The sequence below is a fragment of the Phalacrocorax aristotelis genome, chromosome 1 (assembly GCF_949628215.1).
Source record: "Phalacrocorax aristotelis chromosome 1, bGulAri2.1, whole genome shotgun sequence".
Taxonomy (NCBI): Eukaryota; Metazoa; Chordata; class Aves; order Suliformes; family Phalacrocoracidae; genus Phalacrocorax; species Phalacrocorax aristotelis.
Genome location: NC_134276.1, coordinates 64,848,435 through 64,870,486, shown reverse-complemented (window position 1 = coordinate 64,870,486; position 22,052 = coordinate 64,848,435). Strand labels below are relative to the sequence as shown.

The window sequence follows — 22,052 nt, the reverse complement described above, 5'->3', positions numbered from 1 at the left end:
TGCTTTCCTTTGGGAGGTCACAGCAGATAGATCTAGGACATACTTGCTGAGGAGGGGGGCGTTAGCCCTCCAAAAGCCCTTGATACAGAAACACAAGATATTGTACCTACTGATGAATTTATACTATGCATTACCTCATACCATTTAATCTATGAGGCACATGTTTTTGACTGCAAGTCTTCTAAAAATAAAGCCACATTGTGTTATAAGACCTGATTTTTGTCTGTATGTGGCATTACAAAGAGAATTCTTTGACATTACTGTCAAAACAATAAACAAAACACAATTCAGGGGGATATGATTCAGATCAATGATAAATATATAACATTCTATGCCCTCTCTTGGATGTTATGTGTTTACAAAGGCGTTAGTGATTTCTTTATTACAACAGACTTGTTTGATTGCCACGTTTTGCTTCAAAGATGATCAAAGATTACTTCCAGCTAATAGACAAACATGACAGACATTAGTAACGAATGTTAGAGCCCAGTGTTTAGAACTGTGACAATGGGCGGGGGGCAGCAACACGTTGCATTCTTGACTATTAATTTTTTTTAGCTTTTGAACAGAAGATGTGATTGGCAACAAATATTAAATCAAGTAGGAACAAAGAAGGCCCTTGAAACTATAATGAATATGCAGCTCTTTCTGAGGGAAGAGACTGCTGGAAGCAATGAGATTTCATGAAATAAGAGCTATGGCTTAAGCTATAATGAAACAATAAATACATTCTTCACGAATGTGAAAAGACATTTCCAATTTTTCATTGTCAGATGTTGGCTCCTATATTACTGCAATCTGCCAACCTGCACTATGGGGTTTAAACAAAATAGAAGAGATAAGATGGCAGATTTTTTAATATAACAATATGTGAAAAAATAACCATAATTTTTAATCTTACCTCTTTGAGCACGTGACAGATAAAATGTGTTTCAGAAATGGGTAACCAAAATCTTATGCCAGGGTGTATTGTATGTCTGATATTACTTAACCTACTAGGATGGCAAGCTACTTGCTTATTTGCGTCTTGTACTGGGAGTATTTCCATAGGACGCTGAATGCATATGACATCATCCGATTACAAATAAGCCAACATTCAGCCATTAGGAAGCTAAACTGCACAAAAAAGCTTTACACCTTTTAGTGGGAAATTTTCAATCTTTCTTCTTGAGTGGCTGAATCTTCAGGAGATGATGGTTGCAAACTTCCTTGCATAGAAAGCACCCTATCAATGTAGGTGGATTATTACAATGATTTTTGTTTTATGGAACATAAAAGATCACATTGATATGTGTATGAAGATTAATATTATATCTGGAACTTCACATAGACTTTCTACTGTTTTACTCCTTAGTCCCTCTCTGTTTTTACTGCACCACCATGTGCTCTGTCCTTGGTTCTTCCCCTCCTGTTTTTCTTATCTTCCTTTTAGTTGTTTTTCTCACATCTTTTTTTTTCTCTTTTTCTTTTTTTGTCTCTGGATCTTCCTTTTTTCCTCTTTCTAAATCCCCTATTCTATTTTATTGTTTACCTTCTCTCAGTCATTTTATTCTTCCTCTAACCTTACTTCTCTGAATCATCCTTTATCTGGTGCTGTTTTACTCCCCACTCCCGCCCCACACACATGCTTATTATCGCTCTAGTCTTTAATCTGCCCCTCACTTCCCATCTGTTCATTATCTCCAGGCCGTCCATCTCATCCCGTTACAGACAGACCATGTTGCTTCTTGCTGCCCACATAAGAAACAAGGAGTTTTTTAGTTGGCCTGCTTTTCTTCATTCCACTGTATCTTTCTCACACCACTTCCCACTTTGCAGTGAATGATAATAGCAACTTCAAAATATTTTTACCAAAGAAATAAAAAAAATACAGCTCTGGATCTGTGGGAAAAAAAAAAAAAGACGACAGGGCCTCTTAGCTTTTGTGTGAGATGCCAAAGTCTTGCTTTTGTTGACTTTATTTTTCATCTTGCTGATGTTGCTGACATTCCAAGGAACTTACATATTTCAACAGTCTTTATGTTCTATCTTTTAAACATACACACTCATAGGAGCTATCGAGAACTGAGGAAGCAATAAATACAGTCTGGAAAAGAGAGCCAATTGGACTGGTTAAGGAACTGAGAAATGCTTCATGTAAAAACAAAAGAAGTGCACAGAGGTAATATCTTTTAAAAACTTTTTTATTTTAGAGGAGGTTTTGGTTTTAGACCCTGCCAAGCAACTTCAACATTTGTGGAGTCTTCAGTATGCTTTGGGATCGCTTCCTGGAGTGTAACTGAATAGAAATGACTCTTAGTCATGACAAAATTTTCTATCTAAGCAAAGCATGGCAGAAATGACCAGAAGAAACATCTGTTCCATTTTGGTGGTTTCTTTGCCTCTGGAAAAAAATTATGGGGTAAGAATTAAAGACTACAGATCCAGGCACATTTGGAAGTCCTAAACTGTTTAAATGAAGCACTGAAGCAATTTGAAACAATAAGCATTTAAATAATTTTAAATCAGTAATTTTAAATCAAGTTTGGAAAAGGAAGTTTCCTAGTTTCTCCTGTTTGGGGAGCAAGAGGTGCAGCACAGCTACCAAAAGTTTTTCTGTAGAAGCTGAGTTAGATGCAGTCCTTGCAGCTGATATATGTGGGCTTAGTTACTAACAGCAAAGCAGGTTTTCTTGTAAGGGTAGATCAGGATATTTTTTCTTGCAGCAGCATTTTACTGTAGATTTCTAGATTACATTTTGAAGATTTCCTCAACTAGAATCCTTTGGTTTACAAGGAAAGCACAAAATACATGAAAGCTGGTGTGCTGGGTTGGTGAAAAGAGCATTTGTGTCTCTTTGCTAACAAATAGTCTTTTAAAGATCTACTATCTGAACAAACTAAAGCACGTGAAACTGCTTGGTAACTGGTTTGACCCCCAAATTCATGCTCCAGTTTTCATCTCTGAGGATGGAGGTGATGCTACAGTGTTATATCAGATGTTAGGTTCTTTATGTGTTTATGTGGCACTTACTTGCAACCTATAGATGTAATCACTTGGAAATATGACTGCAGTGCCACAGAAAAATATGAAGGAAAAGGTATTAGTTTAAAAAACACATACTTTGTTGTTCTTTTAACGTGCAAGACTTCATCTCTTTTAATGTAAGTTCTTTTATTTCTGATGAGACAAAAATCAAAATTTATTTTTAATACTCTTCCCCTTTTTCTAGGAGAATAGTGTAGAATTTTGTTTTATAACTTTCAAATGAGAAATACTTTATCAGTATTTCAACAATGTTTTTCAATTTTTGTCCTTTTTAATTTTGAAGAAAATTGACACTTAAGTAACCATTGCCCTAGAAAAGTAGCATTTATGGGCAACAGTGAACTTTTGTTTTGTTTTGAGCAGCCTTTACTTTAAAAATGATCAGTTCAGTTGCTGAGTTCACACTTGCATGATATTTTATTCTTGGTAATTGCTTCCAAAAGTGCTTGATAAAAGATTGATCCTTATGATGTGTGTTGACAGATATTGAGCTGAAGAATTTGCTCTCTAAAGTATGTAGGTTTGCAGTGTGCAGGAAGTATCAGGCAGTGATGCAGGTAATTATCACCTGATGTGACAACATTATGGTACCGTAAGTCACAATGCCTAAACTTTACTTGGGTGTATATGAGCCTTGAGATCGTGTGACAAAAATGAAATTAACTCATGCCACTACAGTAAGGAACTAGCAGGGAGATATTAAAGAACCCCATAAATATTAGAAGTCCCTGAAAGCTAATGAACCAGTTTCCTTTAGCTGAAATGACAGAGTGTCTGCCAAGAAATCCAAGGACCCGGTCTATGTTCCTCCCTCTAAAGCAATTAGTCAATCAGTACCTTCACAGCTTTGTGAAACAATCTGTCCTGTTTCATACATCTGTGCAAGAATTACTTTAAAGTGATAAGGTTACTGCAGTGAAGCCTGGCAAAGACTTTTACAATAGGGTTGTAGGCTGTTAGAGTCACCAGCAGCATGCTAAGAAATGTCAAATGTCATTAAAACCAATCATTTTCGAATATATGCCATGCTCTGAAAATGGTGAAGAACGCTGTTTACAGTAAGAATTCTCAGCCTTGTGAGCACACTTTTTTAAAGATTTTTTTTCTTTTTTTTGGGAGGAAGACTTTTCATTTTTCTTTTGGCAACACCATTTTGGAAGATGTTTATTTATTAAGGCAATTGTATCAAAAATCACAGAACTGCAGGTTTCTTCTCTAATCTTGTCACAGTTCTTACTGAGCTTGCATTTAAGGAATGTCCCTGCATGTAATTCTGAGTACATGGCATGGAATCTATTTTAAAGATTTGTGAAACACTTTGGCAAAACATCTATTTACTAAAAAGTGACATTTCAAAGTACCTAATTGCAATTGTGTTAAGCTTTTGGCAAGTAGTTTTGGAGAAATCAAAAATACAGGTTTGAAAATGGTTAAAGATCTGCTTCTAAAATGAAGCATTTAAACGTTGCAGACTAATTTCACATAAGGATACAGTTCCCATTTGCAAAGATAAGAAGAAGATAGATAACGTACCTAGTTCATTTAATTCTCCATGTACTGCGCTTGTAGTAATTTAAACATGATCCTCCTTGGCTGCAGGTGAGCATTTTAGCAACAGAGGTGTAATGAGCTTCAGGACAAAAAAGTCTCACTGTGTGAGGTTTATAACTGGAACAGTGCCTGGGACTTGGCTTTCTCATTCACTAGAGATGGCTCTTTGGTGACACTCATGCCTAACAAATATATGGTTGATCATTAAATAAGTAACAAAGATAGTCGAAAATATTTCCTTCGGTCATTTTCATAATCCCATATCCTCATCCAGTGTACTGGTCTGGAGGTAGTAGACCTGTTCAACATATTAACCAATGACCTGGATGATGGGAGAGAGTGTAACCTCAGCAAGTTCCCTGGTGACACCGAGCTGGCGGGATTGGCTGATACACCAGAAGGCTGTGCTGCCATCCAGCGAGACCTGGACAGGCTGGAGAGATGGGCCAAATGTAACCTCATGAAATTCAACAAGGGCAAGTGCAAGGTCCTGCACCTGGGGAGGAACAAGCCCAGGCACCAGTACAGGCTGGGAGCTGAAATACTGGAGGCTGGCTCTGTAGAGAAGGACCTGGGATTGCTGGTAGACAGCAAGCTGACTGTGAGCCAACAATGTGCCCTTGTGGCCAAGAAGGCCAGTGGTGTCCTGGGGTGCATTAAAAGGATTATAGCCAGCAGGCCGAGAGAGGTTATCCTCCCCCTCTATTCTGCCCTACTGAGATCACATCTGGAGTACTGTGTCCAGTTTTGGGCCCCCCAGTTCAAGAAGGACGTGGAACTGCTTGAGCAAGTCCAGCAGAGAGCTACCAAGATGCTCAGGGGACTGGAGCATCTCCCTTATGAGGAAAGGCTGAGAGACATGGGTTTATTCTCCTGGAGAAGAGGAGACTGAGGGGGGATTTCATTGATACCTATAAATATCTAGAGGGTGGGTGTCAGGAGGATGGGATTAGGCTCTTTTCAGTGGTGCCCAACGACAGGCCAAGGGGCAATGGGCAGAAGTTGGAACACAGGAAGTTCCACCTGAACATGAGGAAAAACTTCTTTCCTGTGAGGGTGCCAGAGCAGTGGCACAGGCTGCCCAGGGAGGTTGTGGAGTCTCCTTCCCTGGAGATGTTCAAAACCCGGCTGGACGCGTTCCTGAGCCCCCTGCTCTGGGTGTGCCTGCTCAAGCAGGGGGGTTGGACAAGATGATCTCCAGAGGTCCCTTCCAACCCCTACCATTCTGTGATTCTGTGACCTGTAAGTATTTTTTCACATTATGGTCAAAATATGTTTTGAGAGTCTAAGAGGTATAAAGACGGCAAAGATTTGTTACTGTGTGCAAGGTGGGTGTGTGCCTATGTGTGCCAGGACAGCTCTGGCTTGCCCCACTTACGTATCTGAAGAGGTTAGTGTAGTGCCGACTGCTGCCTTGACCCAATTTTTCAATTCAGAAGTGCTGTATTTGTGTGCTTTGGACAGTGGGGCAGAAAAACGAAAAGTGAAGACTTTTGCAGTAGTTTGGTCACATATTTACTCAGTTTAAACACATTGTTTTTCAGAGTTACATTAAGACCAAATATGATGTTAAAGGTTGAATCCCACTCCTGTTGGAGTCAAATGGCCAAATACTAATTAACTTAGTTAGGGCCAGTATTTTGTCATAATGAAATTTCAGCTATCCCTTGCAGACAAGTAGCGCTTAAATGTGATAAAGCACTTACTTTACCTTCTGGTAAAATAGTTTGGAACATTTGTTTGTACCATTGGTCAATGAGTGGTTTCTGTCGAGGAAATTCCTCTCAGCTCCAATGTATTTTCTCTTTGCACAATATTTGGCTTTACTGTAAAATTCTTACAGTCATGTCAAATGAAAAAAATGACTTGGGACTACCCTTTTAGAAAAGTAGACTGAAGACACAAAGACAACAGGAGAACACATAATGTCATTTAAGTGAAATAAAACAAAATTTCTTGAATGCCTTCATGCCTGAATTGGCTTCTTAGAAAGTAACGTGTTTCACATTACATTTAAAATGCTGAAGAAAAGAATGAAGAAAATACATTATGACAAATTGTATTCCTTTTTGTTCACTTAATGCACATCAAACTTAATTCTGTGTTGTTATTTTAAAGTGACATTAACTAAACAGAAATTTTAAAAGAACCGAAGTGAAAGTTTATGCTACCTCTATACCTATTGCTGTTTTAACGGATAGATATTTTGATCTTAATTTTTACTTATTGATATCCGTATAAAACCAGTGACGACCTCTTTTAAAGCCTTCATTACTTATATATACAAAAGGGTGATATAATTATGCTTTTATTCCTGTGAGGTTCATTATCATGCAACTCTTTCTAGTATGAATGAATGTCTTGAAAGAGATAACATCTTGGTCCTCTCAGGGTGAAGAGACATATTTCCTGCCTGAAAATAGCATCCTTGCAACCAGCAGGAGTATGTTTAATGAACTTTGAACTCTACTATGAGAACCTTTCAGGATGATTATTCTCCCAGCAAAAAGCGCTAAGAGCAAATTCATTATTGTCCTTAGCTCAATACAAACCTGTAAAAGAAGTTTGCATTTTTCAGTGCCCACACACAAATATGAATCAAGACAGATTTCAACATGCAGCTACTATGAGTTTTTTTCTCTATTACTGGTTCTAGTAGACCATCAGTGATATATTTACCTGACTAGTGTGGCTCTCCCTATGTCTTTGAATCGCTGAGCCTGCTGTAGTGCTGGCTGACAGTCTTGAATATTCATTCTCCTCAGGCAAACCTAAAGCAGAACAATACTAATTTATAATCTGACATTTATGCATTAGCTGATTTCAGCATGAGATTCAAAAGTCCTTGACATGTTTTACTAAGAAAGAATGAAAAAATCACACATTTGCCTGGATATTTACTATTTCCATGCTCACTGAAACTGCAACAATTATTGTTTACCAAGTATGAATAGCATCATAACTATTCATTCTGGTTTACAGAAGGAGCAATTGTACTGAAAGAGCCTACAAATAACACATTACCTATACACTGGCTAGGGATTCCTCCTGCAATGCGGAAATCCCTGGCTTCTCTTCCTCTGGCTCCTTTTCATCGCAGAAGCAATGTAAAGAGAATGGGAAACAAGCCTGCAGTTTGCTTTCAAATTAATGTCTTTAGGTCACACGGGAAGTCAACAGTAGGTCCAGAACTTACAACTTCATCTCCTCAGAACATAGATTTTTTGTAATTCTTGTACTTATTGTGCACTTTCCACGTGGGAATTAGCTGCCCAAAATTTAGCTGTGTAAAAGCCAGTCATCCAGTGTAAAAGAGCCAGGTAGTCTCCCTCTGTAGTCAAGAGAAACAAACATCTCTGCACAGTGATCCTAGAGCGAGGCCCACTGCCGGCGCTTCCCCATCACTTCTGCCAGAGTGGGAAGACCGCTCACATAGCACTACAGAGGATCTGAAAGGCGGGGTGAGGGGAAGCAAAGGCAGAAGCAGAAACACAGTGAGTCCACAATAGGTGGTATTAAGCCCCACACAAATTAGAATCACAGACACCATGGTAGGTCTGGTATCCAGCAGTTTTGGTATTGCTTCATATTGCATATATTCCAAATTTTCATGCTACTACGGTATCCATAAACAGCATATCACTACTCCCTCTTTAGTCAACTGAACCGAGCTAGCCACCATGAGAAAAAGATTCATCCTGGTAAGAGATATGGAAGTTCAATTGTTCTCAGTAGATCACCTGAGATTTACTAACTAGAAATGGATAACATCTAATCTGAAGTATTTGATTAGACTAGGCATGTACCTTTGTGTGGCTAAAACTAGGTAAGGGGATTCTGGGCCTCAATATGTAACTCTTAGATAAGAAAAAATGAAGTGAGACACATTCTTTGCATATTATACACAATACCCACAGAATCTTTATGGAAACAATTCAAAGTTCAAATGCAATGAATCATAAACTACTTATGGGATGCTGTACTGTGCTAGACATAGTTCTGTTTCATGTTCATGTTCAGTTTCTTGTTCAATCATGAAACTGGCGTAAAAACACACTGTGAAACATGTTTGTCTTCCAGTCTGCTATTTTCCGTATTAAAAATGGTTTTGTTTATTTTATAATTTGATAAATGAGCATTAACTCTTACATGGTTACTGATATATGATTTAACTCATGAAAATATAAATTGCATGAATAATCCCGTAAAAAAACCCTGACTGTGAGAAAAACAGAACAAGAATTTTAAAGAGAAGGAATAATCCTTCTTCTTTTTTGGCCTCTCTACTCTGGTTTTAGTTTCCCTCTTATAGTGGTGCATCTCCACAGCTTTGTAACTATGGCCAGCTGGGTTTTTCTGTTTGTTCTTCTGAATGAAACTTGTGTAAAGTATTTATAAATATAGATCTTTTTCTACATCTTCAAATCATCTGGACTTCCTCTGGACAGACACAGGCTTGCAGACTAGGAGCCAGGTCAAATCTTGCGAAAATCCAGCATTTCAGTCCTTTTCTGCCTGGTGCAGAGAGGAAGCTTGACCCTGTTCTCTCAGTGATTTGAACTATGTGTTGTTTCAAGGTGTAGTTATCACTTTTTGAAGCTGGGCCATGATATATTAGGTATGTACTGAGGCAAGGTCTGATATTCCATGTGTTCAGTATACTAGGCTTGTAAAATATATGTAAGTTACCACTATTACTTATATTAAAATCCCTGTTCTCCAACTTAAAATTCTCCCTCAGCAAAATCACATATTTTTAGTCAAATGAAATGTTTGAAATAAATTTTCCTCCAAAAATCCAGGTTTTGTCAAGACAAAACAAATCCCCTTTTTCAAATATTTTCCTAAACTAATGATTTATTCATATGGATTCATTTTGGATACATCTCAGACAGAGTAATAAAAAAATTATCTACATACTAATGCAAAATGCTTTTTTAAAGTAGGTGTTATTCAATTCAAATAAAAGATATAATGTAAAATATTCTCGTTATTCTAGACCACCATAAATGACTGAAAATACTTTCCTAGGCAAGCAGCATGTTTTGAAAAAGATACTGCTTTTGCACTATATTCATACGCTTTAGGATCTATCGTCCATGACAGCCTTGAGCTAAGAATAAGGTTATAGAAGATTTTCTGTTTATTTCTATGAAAAGCACTTTGATAAGAGGTCTTATCAAATAAGTGAAATTTCCATGCACAGCAACAGCACATCATCACAGACATCGCAAGCAGGAGGCTTGGTGGAGTTTGGAAAGATAAATGGAGTAGCTGATTACATTCTGAGACTTTTCCTTTATGAACACCTAAGTAAATATTATGATACCACAGCTGTGCACTGAATAAGACCTTGCTTAATTCAGCACAAGGTTGGAAGCATCAGTTTAGCAGGGGCAGAATTACAAGAACGTTAAGTTAATCAGGATTCAGGCTGGAGCACAAATCACACCATCTGGATTGGGCTTTCTTGTAACTAATCTCCAGTTACCAAAAGTAAGTTTAATTTGGCAAATTTTTGGCAAAATTGTGCTTGCTAACATTGTTACTGCAATTATATATGGCGGTGGAAATGATAGCAAGGAATATGATTCATCAATAACCTCTAACTGGAGAAGTTAAATGGAAGAAATTAATTCCACTTTTTTCACATAATCAAGAATATAGCCTCGTCCCAAGCAGTATGTGTATTCATACAGAAGCCCAAACCTTTTACCCACTTACTGCCTGTAATGCCTTTTCTACATTGCCTCAAAGGAAGATCCCACACTCAGTCCCCGATCTTCTTATATTTCCCATTTCCCATTTCTGCCCTGTTCTTGGATACTCATCTTGGGTTCCTTCAGATAAATAGTCTGTATCTCACATATTGAGATCTAGATCACTGGATATCTAGAGGTGGTTCTGTGGTTCCAGAGAACCTCCAGTCTTATAGGCTCTGCTACCCCTGACCTGGAGACCCTGCACCTTCTGACCTCCAACATCCTTATCTGCAAAACAGCAACACCCCAGAGTCTCTGGGTCTTTGCAGCTGTGGGCACACATGACTCCCCAAGCCTTCTACCTTCCTCCATGATTCTGTGTTCACACACAGGCTGGATATACTGATCAGCTCCACGGAGCTGGATGAACAGCACAGTGCAAATGCATGTCTGTATGGCTGTTAGGCATGATGCAGCACAATGTTCCTTTGGTCTAACAGGGCTGTTTCCTCTATACAATATCTACTTTAATTTTCTCTTGAGTTACAGAGAGAAAGTACCTCCACAAGACACTCTACTGGGGTAAAGAACTGTCAGATTTCTGGGGAATTTCTCCCTTTCACTAACAAAAGGTTAGGTCACCTCAATCACTTCTAATAGTTTTCATATTTAAAGATTTCACTCAATGATTAAACACAGCTCTATATCCTATTAGGTACTAGTTGGAAATTACAGCAAGTTTCAGTAAACTTTTACCTGCAGTGTCTGAGTGTCTCCCACCAGAGGATCTGCTTTTTCAGGTGATTTAGGATCACAACTTTCAGCTTTGGACTGTAAAACGTTATTATAGGCTTTCTGATTACTCTTTGTGTTTGAAAAAGAAATAGCAAAAAAGCTCTTTCTTTCAGAATGAAAACTCTGGTAGATGTGGAAGATTTGTGGCAGAAAAGTCAGTTTGATAGATCAGAGCTGTAGGGAGGTGTTACTCCTAATATTAGAGATAAACTAAAGAAGAAGAGGATTACATTATATAAAATGAAAAAGCAACTTCTATTTAAATTCTGAACTATCAGAAGAGCCAGAAATTAAAATCAGCTTCTGAAAGCAACACAGCATTACTCTGTTTGGAAGCTGAGCCAGCCATCTTTTTAGCTGCTTAGTAACAGTTTTCTAAAGAATTCATCAGAATATAAGTAAGATTAACATCTTCATCAAAATGATTACTCTTATGACCATAGTGACTTTAAGTTTCATGAAACTTCAGAGGAGTGGTGCTGACACTTCATTCATGACAGGCAAAGACTAGTCTTATTTAAGAAATTGCTTCTGTATTAACTCATATGAGTAACGTATGAATCTAGACTTTAGTTCTATCAGTGGAAAGCAGACTATATAGTTACACTGTGTAACAGTAGGAAGCAGATTACTCTATATTAAAGACTTTTGTAATCTCAGTGTCAACTATTTAATAATGCATTTCAGGTTTTATTTTCCTCAATGCTAGAGGAGTGTCGTATATAGTAAAAAAGAAATGAAAAGGTATTTTACATGGAAACACCTCATGGCACATTCTCAAATATCAGTCGTGCCTAGGTATATTCAACAAGACACAGATTTCAAAATCATGAAGATGTTAAGGTTGAGTCCTGGAAGGCTTTTTTCCTAAGCAGGCTGGCAAACTGGCTTTGAATTTGTGTAATCAAAGTACACCAAAGTTTTCCATACGGTCAACCCTTTAAATTATTGTTAAGGGTGGCTGGAAAACTAGCATTCTGTATCACAAAATTTAGAATCTGATTTTGCTCTGCATCAGGGTAAAATCAAAGCTTGCATCATTTCTGCAACAGTCTGATATGCAAAACATAGATTTGAAGCTTGAAATACCACAAATAACGTTAATTCCTTAGCCAGTGGGATACCACCAGACCTAAAGGGAGTTTTTCTCTGCTCACAGTATAAAGTGAATATAAAAACCATTCCTTATGAAAGCTGCACCAAAATTGGGAACTTTCTGTGAAAAGTTTGGGTCTGATGAACCAGTGTTTTTTAATGGGAAAAATATCTTATTGGAAATTTCCATTGCATGATATTACACCTTTATGATTAATCTTTCCATTTACAAATAGTTTGAAAAGAATTAGTTTATGCACAGTAGATACTGTATGTGATCAATAGGAACAGCCCTGGCTACTAGTGGTTGTAAATACACTGATAAAAACTTAAACAATTACAAGCACCCATCTCACCTAGTAGTTGTCTTTTTATTGAAGCAATGACTATTTATTTCAGTAACTTAAAGCATCATCTCATTTCTAAGCTGAAAGTAACACAGCTCTTGTGATTAAACTCCATGCTACGAGGTCTGGGGATAAAATGGTTGCTCTTATAAAAAGCTGATATCTCACAAGTCCCATTAGGATATCAGAATATATGGTCAAAAACCTACACAGAAGGAAATCACAGACTTGGTCTACCCACAGTTTTTGTGTTAATTTAACAGTCTGACTCTTATACGTACTGAAAATATGCTCCTTTCCTCCCCAAATTATTATACTGATACAAACGGTGACATGGTTCTAATGGACAAAGATGCCTTTTTCTTCTGTCACAGTGTGTTCCTGGTTCCACACAGGAACCACATTTACACTCATATAATTTCTCAGACTTGATGAGTTTTCTGCTTTGATTCTCAGAGAGAGCAGGAAGAATTATTTGGCCAAGCACTGCAGAATTTGGAGAATAAGTTTTCTTGAAAAGAAAGGAAGTATTTGATTTTGAAATGTTTCATTTTGATAATAAAGCTTGATTTTTTTTCTTTTCAAAACATGGCATATTAAGCAGCTCTAGTCTTTTTTTTTAAGTGTAGCATATTTGGAAAACAAAATACAATATTTCACTTGACCTAATGTTTTTTCACTTTGATTTTTTCCAGGGTAGCTCTCAAATTATGTAGCTCTCTGCATCATGCGTAGTTCTACCCTTAACAGTAAAGACTATACAACTGTTCTGCTTACACAAACCATATCCAGACTTAAGTTTTCAGAGTGAAGATTATTGTACCCAGTGTCATGCAAGTATTTAGACATCTGCTTCTCCACATTCCATCAAAATAAATACTTTCTATTTGTCTTGTGTCTACTCATACTTTTATATTTGTATTGTGTATTTAAGTAATACAGGTGTTAATACCTTAGGATTTATGCTTCTAGGACCTTGAAAGATTTCATTCTTTCTGTCATTGCTCTTGCACTATTTTGGTCATCTTGTTGCAATGATAAACAATTTGTCACTCCCTAATAAGGCACCTGTAGCAAAAGGAGATCCTCATTTTCCATTTTCTGTCCCATTTGTATTGATTATAGGATCAGAAATCTCCAATCTTAGTCCTCCATGCCTTGGGCTGTTTATAGACTTGGAGCTGAACTAATTACAAATTCCTCAACAGAGGCTCTGTTATTTTCTTCACATTCAGCTTTTATTAGAGAGGGGCTTATCAGTCCACACATATAAGGTTAAGCCAGTTCCAGAAACACAGATATTTCACAAGTCAGAAGATTCCAGCTTGACTATACCTTAAAAAGCACATTCAAGGAAACACTTCAGCAATTTTTTTTTGTTAGAAGAGCTTTGGGATTAAAAACTGCTTACCATTTGATACTGAATTTCCATTTTCAGCAGTCACAGAACCGGACAGTGGATTAGATGACTGAGTTCCATGGTTATTTGCATTTCTATCCTGGGTTTCTGCTCCAATATCTGATGTATTTGGATCTTCCCTGCTCCTCAAGTTCAGATTAGTTTCAGCACCTGACACAAACAGAGAAAAACCCTGTCAGCTTCCTATTACCTAGTTGCTTTCATATGTAAGTAGAAAAGCCTAATACACAGAAATCAAATTACTTTATCAGATTAATTTAATTCATCACTAAATTCACAAGTCCAGTGATAAATGTGAAAGGTTTTAGTCTGTGATTTTTGAAGGGTTTCTCTTTTTTTGCTAGTGTTCCACTTGCAGCCATTTAAAGTTTATGAAAGTGAAAGGCAACAATAAAATTTCATTTGTACTGTTTCTTTTCAAACAAATATCAGCTGCTAAATCTCAACAAATGTTTGCATTACCTCTATTTTAGATTCTATTCTATTTCACATGAGTTCATATGCTGCTGACATCAGTGCAATGCCTTTCCCCATTGCATTAGGTGATACTAGCAACAGCTATAACAAGGGTTTATTTTTTACTCTTATCTCCTCCCACAAGAAACAAAATGCCTTTTGATATGAAACCATAGGTAGCAAGATTCCTCCTAGCAGAACCTGCCCATGGGCATTATTCACCCTGTCTCAAGGGTCTCCAGCCATCAACTGTCATTTTCTATGAAGTTCCAGCTTTTCATGTCATAGCCTTTTAGTTAAATACCTTCAAGACATCAAGAGGAGGCCTGATCCTGTAGGCGTTCCCAAGCTATGTACCCTGCACAGGCATTTCTTCAAAGAGAAGAGGTTTCTTCAAAACCCTTCTCTTAGTCCTCCTCTGACTGATGGTACATCCACACAAAGCAGAGCAGCTCACAGCAAAGTGTCTGGAGCTGGCTCTGAGCTTGCCTGGCTTAGTCAGCCCAGTGCGCTACAAGAAATAGGGCTCAGCCATCAGCTGTGCCCAAGCAGGGCTCTCCACTGGAGTTCAGGGGCTAGAGGCAGGCTAGGGGCTGAGACACAAGACCGTGAATGGATGGGGATAGTAGGAGGGACCCTCACTGTAATTCTGGCATCCCTGGCTACCCCCCCTCCACCCCCGTGTGGCTGGGCTGATGAAGCTGCATGAACCGGTGCACTGGCACCTCTATGCAGTTTTTGGTGGATTTCTTTCTCTTTTCCAGTTTTCTCTTCATTTTGTGGTGAAGGTATACACATACTCTTTCCTTGCCATAATCAGGTTTGTTTCACAGAAGACACGGCTGAATTCAGTTCTCTCTCTGTTTAGTTTCATTTCAGTTTTCCTAACTCTTTCCACTTGCTCTGAGAGCTGGCCTTAGCTGCGGGGCTGACATATTATGGCTGACCTGGGTGCAAAGGCTCTCATTTAGCACTCTAACATGGAAATTTTTCCACTATGACAGATCTTAAAGAACTATTCCTTGATTTGGGTTGTGTCTATTTAAGCTTTGTCATAACAACAGCAACAACCAACGGAGGTCAATAGACTAGTTATTAAAACCAACATTAAAGCATTCATCCATACTTCCAGTGACATCCTCAGCTCTCCCAAAGATTCAATATATTCTTATAAGTTTTGAGCCCATAAGCATTTTTCAAGGGGACAGGAAAAACATTTTTTCACCAGGTAACAGATACTTTGCCTGTAGATTGTCAAACTTAATGCTGACTGTGTGATCAATTTTTCATTTTTATGCCTGAACTGAAAAGCCCCCACCTGGAATACAAAGTACCAACATTTAAGAAATAAATTAATGAAATGAAAACTGTACGTCCATTCTGGTTTACTTGAAATGTTTTGTTTTATTGAAAAGGGTTTTGTTTAGCTTTCAGTTATCTAACTCGGAATCTTTCTTAACATCTCCTCTTCCAACAAAAAGGCTGTTTTGAAAAGTCAAAAAGTTCATTTCCAATAAATAAACCATTTTGATGTTTTCTTTTTTTTTTTTTTTTCCTGCTCCCTCCTCTGCCCACATTCCCAGATCATTATTTTTTGCCAGATCTGATTGGAGTGTTTCAGTGGCACTGCTTCATAAACTGTGTATTTAGGCAAATGTGCTATGCATTGAAAAAATTAGGCCAGCTCTACCCACAGTAACCGGCTTGGGTGAGGCGGTAGAACCAGAGCCTGAGCTGGAAAATGCATAGAGTACAATTATAAGAGCATGCCTGATTTAGCTTTTGTACAAGCAAGTTGACTGCAAAATGCATCTTTGAAGCTCATATTAAATTTGTCTGAAAAGGAAATGTCACTTTTAGATGTTAATAGTCAGTGCACTTGCCTATAGATCATAATCCACCTACATAATTATTGTGCCACCTTTTACACAAAGAGTCTTGGGGGAAGTGGCTGGGATCCTTATTTTTCTTGATATCCAAAAGATTTATTGATTTTCCTGACATATGCAATTCATTTGAGAACGTGCAAATAGAATGACTTTTTCTTGCAATCCTATTTGCAGAAACCTTTTGTTTCATCGGTACATTGATATCTTTTCATGGCATTCATGAAGGGCTCTTGGAAAAAAGGTAATCTTTTCTCCTTTATATCTGTAACATTAAATACTGCAAAGAATTGTGTATAGATACTATTGAGCTAAAATATTATCCTAAATTGGCAGAAACAAGTACTGGACAGATATGCAGCATAATTTTTCAGGCAGCTATCTCAATAGAGATCTGTTATCCCGTTTGCCCTACTCAGTCATTGTAAGAAACGCACACCTTTAGTTTTTGAATAGGAGACTATATAGAGAAAATATACTTCATAGTGCCTTATTTAATTCATCTTGGGGTGGAAAAGAAGCCTATATTTTGTTTCAAAATAATCTGGATTACATAAAGGTGTTTGTATTAATTTTCTATATAAAGGCATCTTCAGCTACTTCTTGGAGCAGAGTCATGTGAGTCTGTGGAAAAAATGTAACCACATATGTTGGCTAACTTCTAAATGACTCCTGGAGAAGCCAGAGTGTGTCCCTAGCAAACAAGTACTGGTCATTTATTTTTGACTTTGTGTAAAATGGGTGAGTTTCTGAAGAAAATCTTTCCTATAAATAGAATAACTAGAAGATGCTTTAGCCAGGTGTAACCAGTGTACTGTCTTAGTGCTGCAAAACTTACCTAAGATCACTGGGTAATTCAGGCTGGAAAGGACCTCAGGACATCCCTCGTGCACCCCTGCTCCAGGCAGGGCCAGCTGTGAGGTCACACCAGGTTGCTCAGGGCTTTGCCCACACCAGTCTTGAAACCCGCCAAGGACGGAGCGTGCCCAACCTCCCTGGGCAGCCGCTCCCTCTGCCTGCCCCCAGCCTGCCTGTCCTCACCAGGGAGAGGTTTCAGTACCCAGCCTGAACCCCTCTCATTTCAGTTCAAGCCTGCTGTACCCTGTTGCCTGGCTGCACATGGCTGTGACAGGCCCAGCTGCCCCCTCTCCGTCCCCTCCCTGAAGGCACTGGGGTGGCTGTGAGGTGTCCACGCTGGGCAAGCCCCGCAGCCCCAGCCTCTGCTCACGGGGACACCCTCCAGCCCTGAGTGTCACAGAGGTGAACTCCCTCCAGGTTATTGGCGTCTTTCTTGCATTGGGGGGCACCAGCTGGCCACGTTATCCAGATGTGTCTGGAGGTCATCTCCAGACATATAGAGGAAAACAAGGTTATCAGAAGTAGTCAACATGGATTCACCAAGGGAAGATCATGCTTCACCAACCTGATAGCCTTCTATGATGGCATAACTGGCTGGGACAATGCAGGGAGAGCAGTGGATGTTTTTTACCTCAACTTCAGTAAGGCATTTGACACCATCTCCTATCACATCCTCACAGACAAGCTAAGGAAGTGTGGGTTGGATGAGTGGACAGTGAAGTGGATAGAGAACTGGCTCAACAACAGAGCTCAGAGGGTCGCGATCAACGGGGCAGAGTCTGGTTGGAGGCCTGTTACTAGTGGTGTTCCCCAGGGGTCTCTGCTGGGTCCAGTCCTGTTCAACATATTAATCAATGACCTGGATGATGGGAGAGAGTGTAACCTCAGCAAGTTCCCTGATGATACCAAGCTGGGAGGAGTGGCTGATACACCAGAAGGCTGTGCTGCCATCCAGCGAGACCTGGACAGGCTGGAGAGATGGGCCAAATGTAACCTCATGAAATTCAGCAAGGGCAAGTGCAAGGTCCTGCACCTGGGGAGGAACAAGCCCAGGCACCAGAACAGGCTGGGGGCTGAACTACTGGAGGCTGGCTATGTAGAGAAGGACCTGGGATTGCTGGTGGACAGCAAGCTGACCATGAGCCAACAATGTGCCCTTGTGTCCAAGAAGGCCAGTGGTGTCCTGGGCTGTATTAAAAGGATTATAGCCAGCAGGCTGAGAGGGGTTATCCTCCCCCTCTATTCTGCCCTACTGAGACCACATTTGGAGTACTGTGTCCAGTTTTGGGTCCCCCAGTTTAAGAAGGATGTGGAACTGCTTGAGCAAGTCCAGCAGAGGGCTACTGAGATGCTCAGGGGACTGGAGCATCTCCCTTATGAGGAAAGGCTGAGAGACATGGGTTTATTCTCCTGGAGAAGAGGAGACTGAGGGGGGATTTCATTGATACTTATAAATATCTAAAGGGCGGGTGTCAGGAGGATGGGATTAGGCTCTTTTCAGTGGTGCCCAATGACAGGCCAAGGGGCAATGGGCACAAGCTGGAACACGGGAAGTTCCACCTGGACATGAGGAAAAACTCCTTTCCTGTGAGGGTGCCAGAGCAGTGGCACAGGCTGCCCAGAGAGGCTGTGGCGTCTCCTTCCCTGGAGATGTTCAAAACCCGGCTGGACGCGTTCCTGAGCCCCCTGCTCTGGGTGTGCCTGCTCAAGCAGGGGGGTTGGACAAGATGATCTCCAGAGGTCCCTTCCAACCCCTGCCATTCTGTGATTCTGTGATTCTGTGTGGTCTAACAGTGAGAGCTGGGCAGAGGGGACAACCCCTGCCCCGACCTGCTCATTGTGCTCCTGCTGATGCAGCCCTGGATGCTGCTGGCTGTCTCTGCTGCCAGGCCTCACTGCTGGCTCCTGCCCAGCTTCCAGGGCCCCAGCTGCTCCCCAGCCAGTCTCTCCCCAGCCTATATCACTATAAGAGGTAATTCTTTCCAAGTACAGGCCAACGTTTGTTTTTTACACTTATCTTTAACACACCAAAAAGCCCTGACTTTATCTTCTGCACTGGGGTATCACTCTCTGTCCTGCCTCCCAACTACCCAAAATATCCCTGAGCATAACAAAGATGTCTCCTGAATTTTTATTATAATATTTCTATTCCACACAGTGTATCCGTGCACAGTAGTACCTTAAACAGGAGTACTGTGGACAATAACAACAGATATAGGGAAGCTGTCTAGTAACAGTAATACTTAGAAAATTCCTACTGTTTCCAATTTTATCGATCAAATATTTGTCTGAATTTCATTTCATCCTCATGTTTTCTCAGTCACCTGATATAGAAATTTGGACTTTTCTCCACCTTGATGTCAATTTCTCCCTGCTGCTGTGAATCCCTGCAGATACAAGTATGCTCTGCTCTCTCATCCATTATCAACCTCGTGAAACTATCAGAAATACTTTAGGAGAGAGGAATAGCAAAAACTCTGGTTCCTACAGTTGAACATCTTCACCAACACGCTGAATGTTAGCTTTTTGTTCAGACTTGCTGAACTCACTCTGCTGTTCTCACCAGATGGATGGATGATTTACCAGGTTTCAACCCTTTTTTTTTTTTTAAGTAACAGCATCTTAACAGTTTCCAGCTAGTAATAAATGTTATTTGAAGAGTCATCCAAGCCTACTTGTGAGAGACTAGCTACAGAGAGGTATCAGCTGTGAGAGCATGGTGGGAGTTCATGATTATAAAAGGAATACAAGCTTTAAGTAAAAACCTACAGATTCTTTGCAACGGTGAACAGCATTTGGATTATTATTTTGGTAAACTGACTTTGCCAAATAGATGTCTCTGACTCAGTCAAATTCTGCTCTGACTAATCTTGCAGTTAATGAGGATATATGGACTACAAGGATGTACGGATGTTTGGACTGGGGCATAATTTGCCCCACAACTGCAGCATAGTTAATAGCTGGAAGCAATCACATGTACAGAGCTTTTAATCAGAGCATAACAAATCAAAGTATAACAATTTTTTCCTTACAAGCAAGCTCTGTATTCCAATAAACCCATAATTAATTACATCAACATTACTTGAAAAGTGTAAGAGGAAAGATATGCAAAAGAGGCAGCTCATGAAATCCACATTTGCTTGTCATTCTCAGTGTTCCTGGAAGAGACTAAGTTTAAAACTCATGACAAAGTCATAAGGCACAGGATGGACTGAAATTTTACTTATATTGGAAAGAAAAGCAAAAGTTTGGCAATCATGGAAATTATTTAATATATCTGCTTTTTATTTTCCTTTTTGAGTCATTACTGCACTCTTAAAAGAACCTCAGTGCACTGAAAGTCTACATGATACAACGTTTTTGTCAAATGAATAACTTAAACTCTTTTAATTGAGCTATGACTTCCAAATATTCTATTATAAAGTTCATTTTTCTCAAACATAAAATGTAGGAACCCAAATATCATAGTTATTTCAGAAGGAGTATTTAGGCTGAATTAATGCTGTTATCACCAAATTAGAAAATGGGCTAGAATAAGCTCTATTCAGATGACAGGTTAAAGTGTAATACTGAAATATTTTAAGAAAATATTAACTTTGTAAAGAAATTATATATTTAGCCTATTTAATAAAGTCTAAAGTAAAGTATAAATCAATGACTGATATCAGCATTTAGGTGGAATCACCATAGACTCTTTGTGTAGCAAGGCATGAAAAAATAGTATGTTATTAAAAACCCAGCAGTAACTCACCTGGTTGGATTGTATTTTTCTTTTCTGTCAAAGCCCTTTTTTTGCTCTCCTTTCTTTAAAAGTAGGTATATCTGTCCCCATATGTTCTTTTTTCAAATACTTCTCCTTTTAACATTTAGTGCTCATTTACAGTCTGACTGGAAACTCATTAATAACAACAGAAGGCCTCCACTGCTTTCAGTGGGTTTTGGATCAGATTCATGCTTACCTTGGATGCTTTGTGCAGCACTGCCAAAGCACCAAGGGATTCAAAACACAGGGTGAATGCAGAGGGCCTCTTGCTTTGTATAGCCTGGTAATTCAAATGTGTTCATAACTGTTCTGTGGCCCTGAGGCAAATGGTAAGAGCCCCATGTCTATGCTATTAAACTTGCTTGCCCTCCACAGCAGAGAGGCTGCATCCAAGGTGTCTACTGGGAATAGTCCCTGGCCTGTGCCATTTCCTGAGCCATGCCCAGATTTGTCTGGGAGGGAGACAGCCTGCAAGGTCCAAAATCATGCCAGGGACTGCCCTAGCACTCTGACTGTGAAGAGGGTTGAGCTGCCACAGCCAGGACATTCCCTGGCACTGACTCATTTACTAAAACAGTCATAGCCCTTCACCTTGACAGTGCTAGTTGCCACAATCAGAAACGAGTGGTCAATAATTAAGTCCTTCTCAGGAAGAAAAGGAAAAATATGGAAGAAAAGCAACCTCAAACCAGAGGGGGTAGTGGGGTACTGAACTGTTGTACAGTTTCTGCTGTAGCCACATTTAATAGTTTAATCCTGACTGTATGGGGAGAGCAGGTTCTCCCTAGATTTGCTCTAGCATAAATGGAAGTAATTCACACCCCTTGATCTGATTTGACTTCTACCTGGACCGTTCTTTCAAGGCACAGGTTCCTTTTCATTAATCTAAGGCTGAGTTCCTAGGTGAGGAATTTCAGTGCTACAAGCTAGGCAGGGTGTACCTGGGTCCTAAAGTAGAAACAATCTCTGTCCTGGTCAACAAAAAAATCAGCCCTATAAACAGAAACTACGAGTATTACAGAAAAAATCTTAAAAGCTTTTCCACAAAGGAACGAAAACTACAAAAATATATTACACATATAATTACGGAAAGAAATATATGAAAAAAGAAGGAAATAGTTCCCCTTCTGATCATTTAATGTCTTTAATAAA

The 22,052-nt window shown here is 39.3% G+C and overlaps 1 protein-coding gene across 3 annotated transcripts in view; it reads right to left on the bottom strand.

Annotated features, from left to right (window-relative positions):
- Positions 1-22,052, bottom strand: part of MYO16 (myosin XVI) — a 409,990-nt gene that overhangs the window by 9,908 nt on the left and 378,030 nt on the right. Inside the window, exons 33-35 of one of the 3 annotated variants that reach the window (XM_075090704.1) lie at positions 13,929-14,087; positions 7,258-7,349; positions 876-2,383 (exon numbers count right to left, since the gene is read on the bottom strand). In XM_075090704.1, coding sequence (XP_074946805.1) covers positions 2,315-2,383; positions 7,258-7,349; positions 13,929-14,087 — 320 coding nt within the window. In that variant the 3' untranslated portion in view covers positions 876-2,314. Of the gene's footprint in view, positions 1-875; positions 2,384-7,257; positions 7,350-13,928; positions 14,088-22,052 lie in introns of those variants that run through there. The other 2 variants (XM_075090696.1, XR_012660263.1) reach the window with 2 other exon arrangements.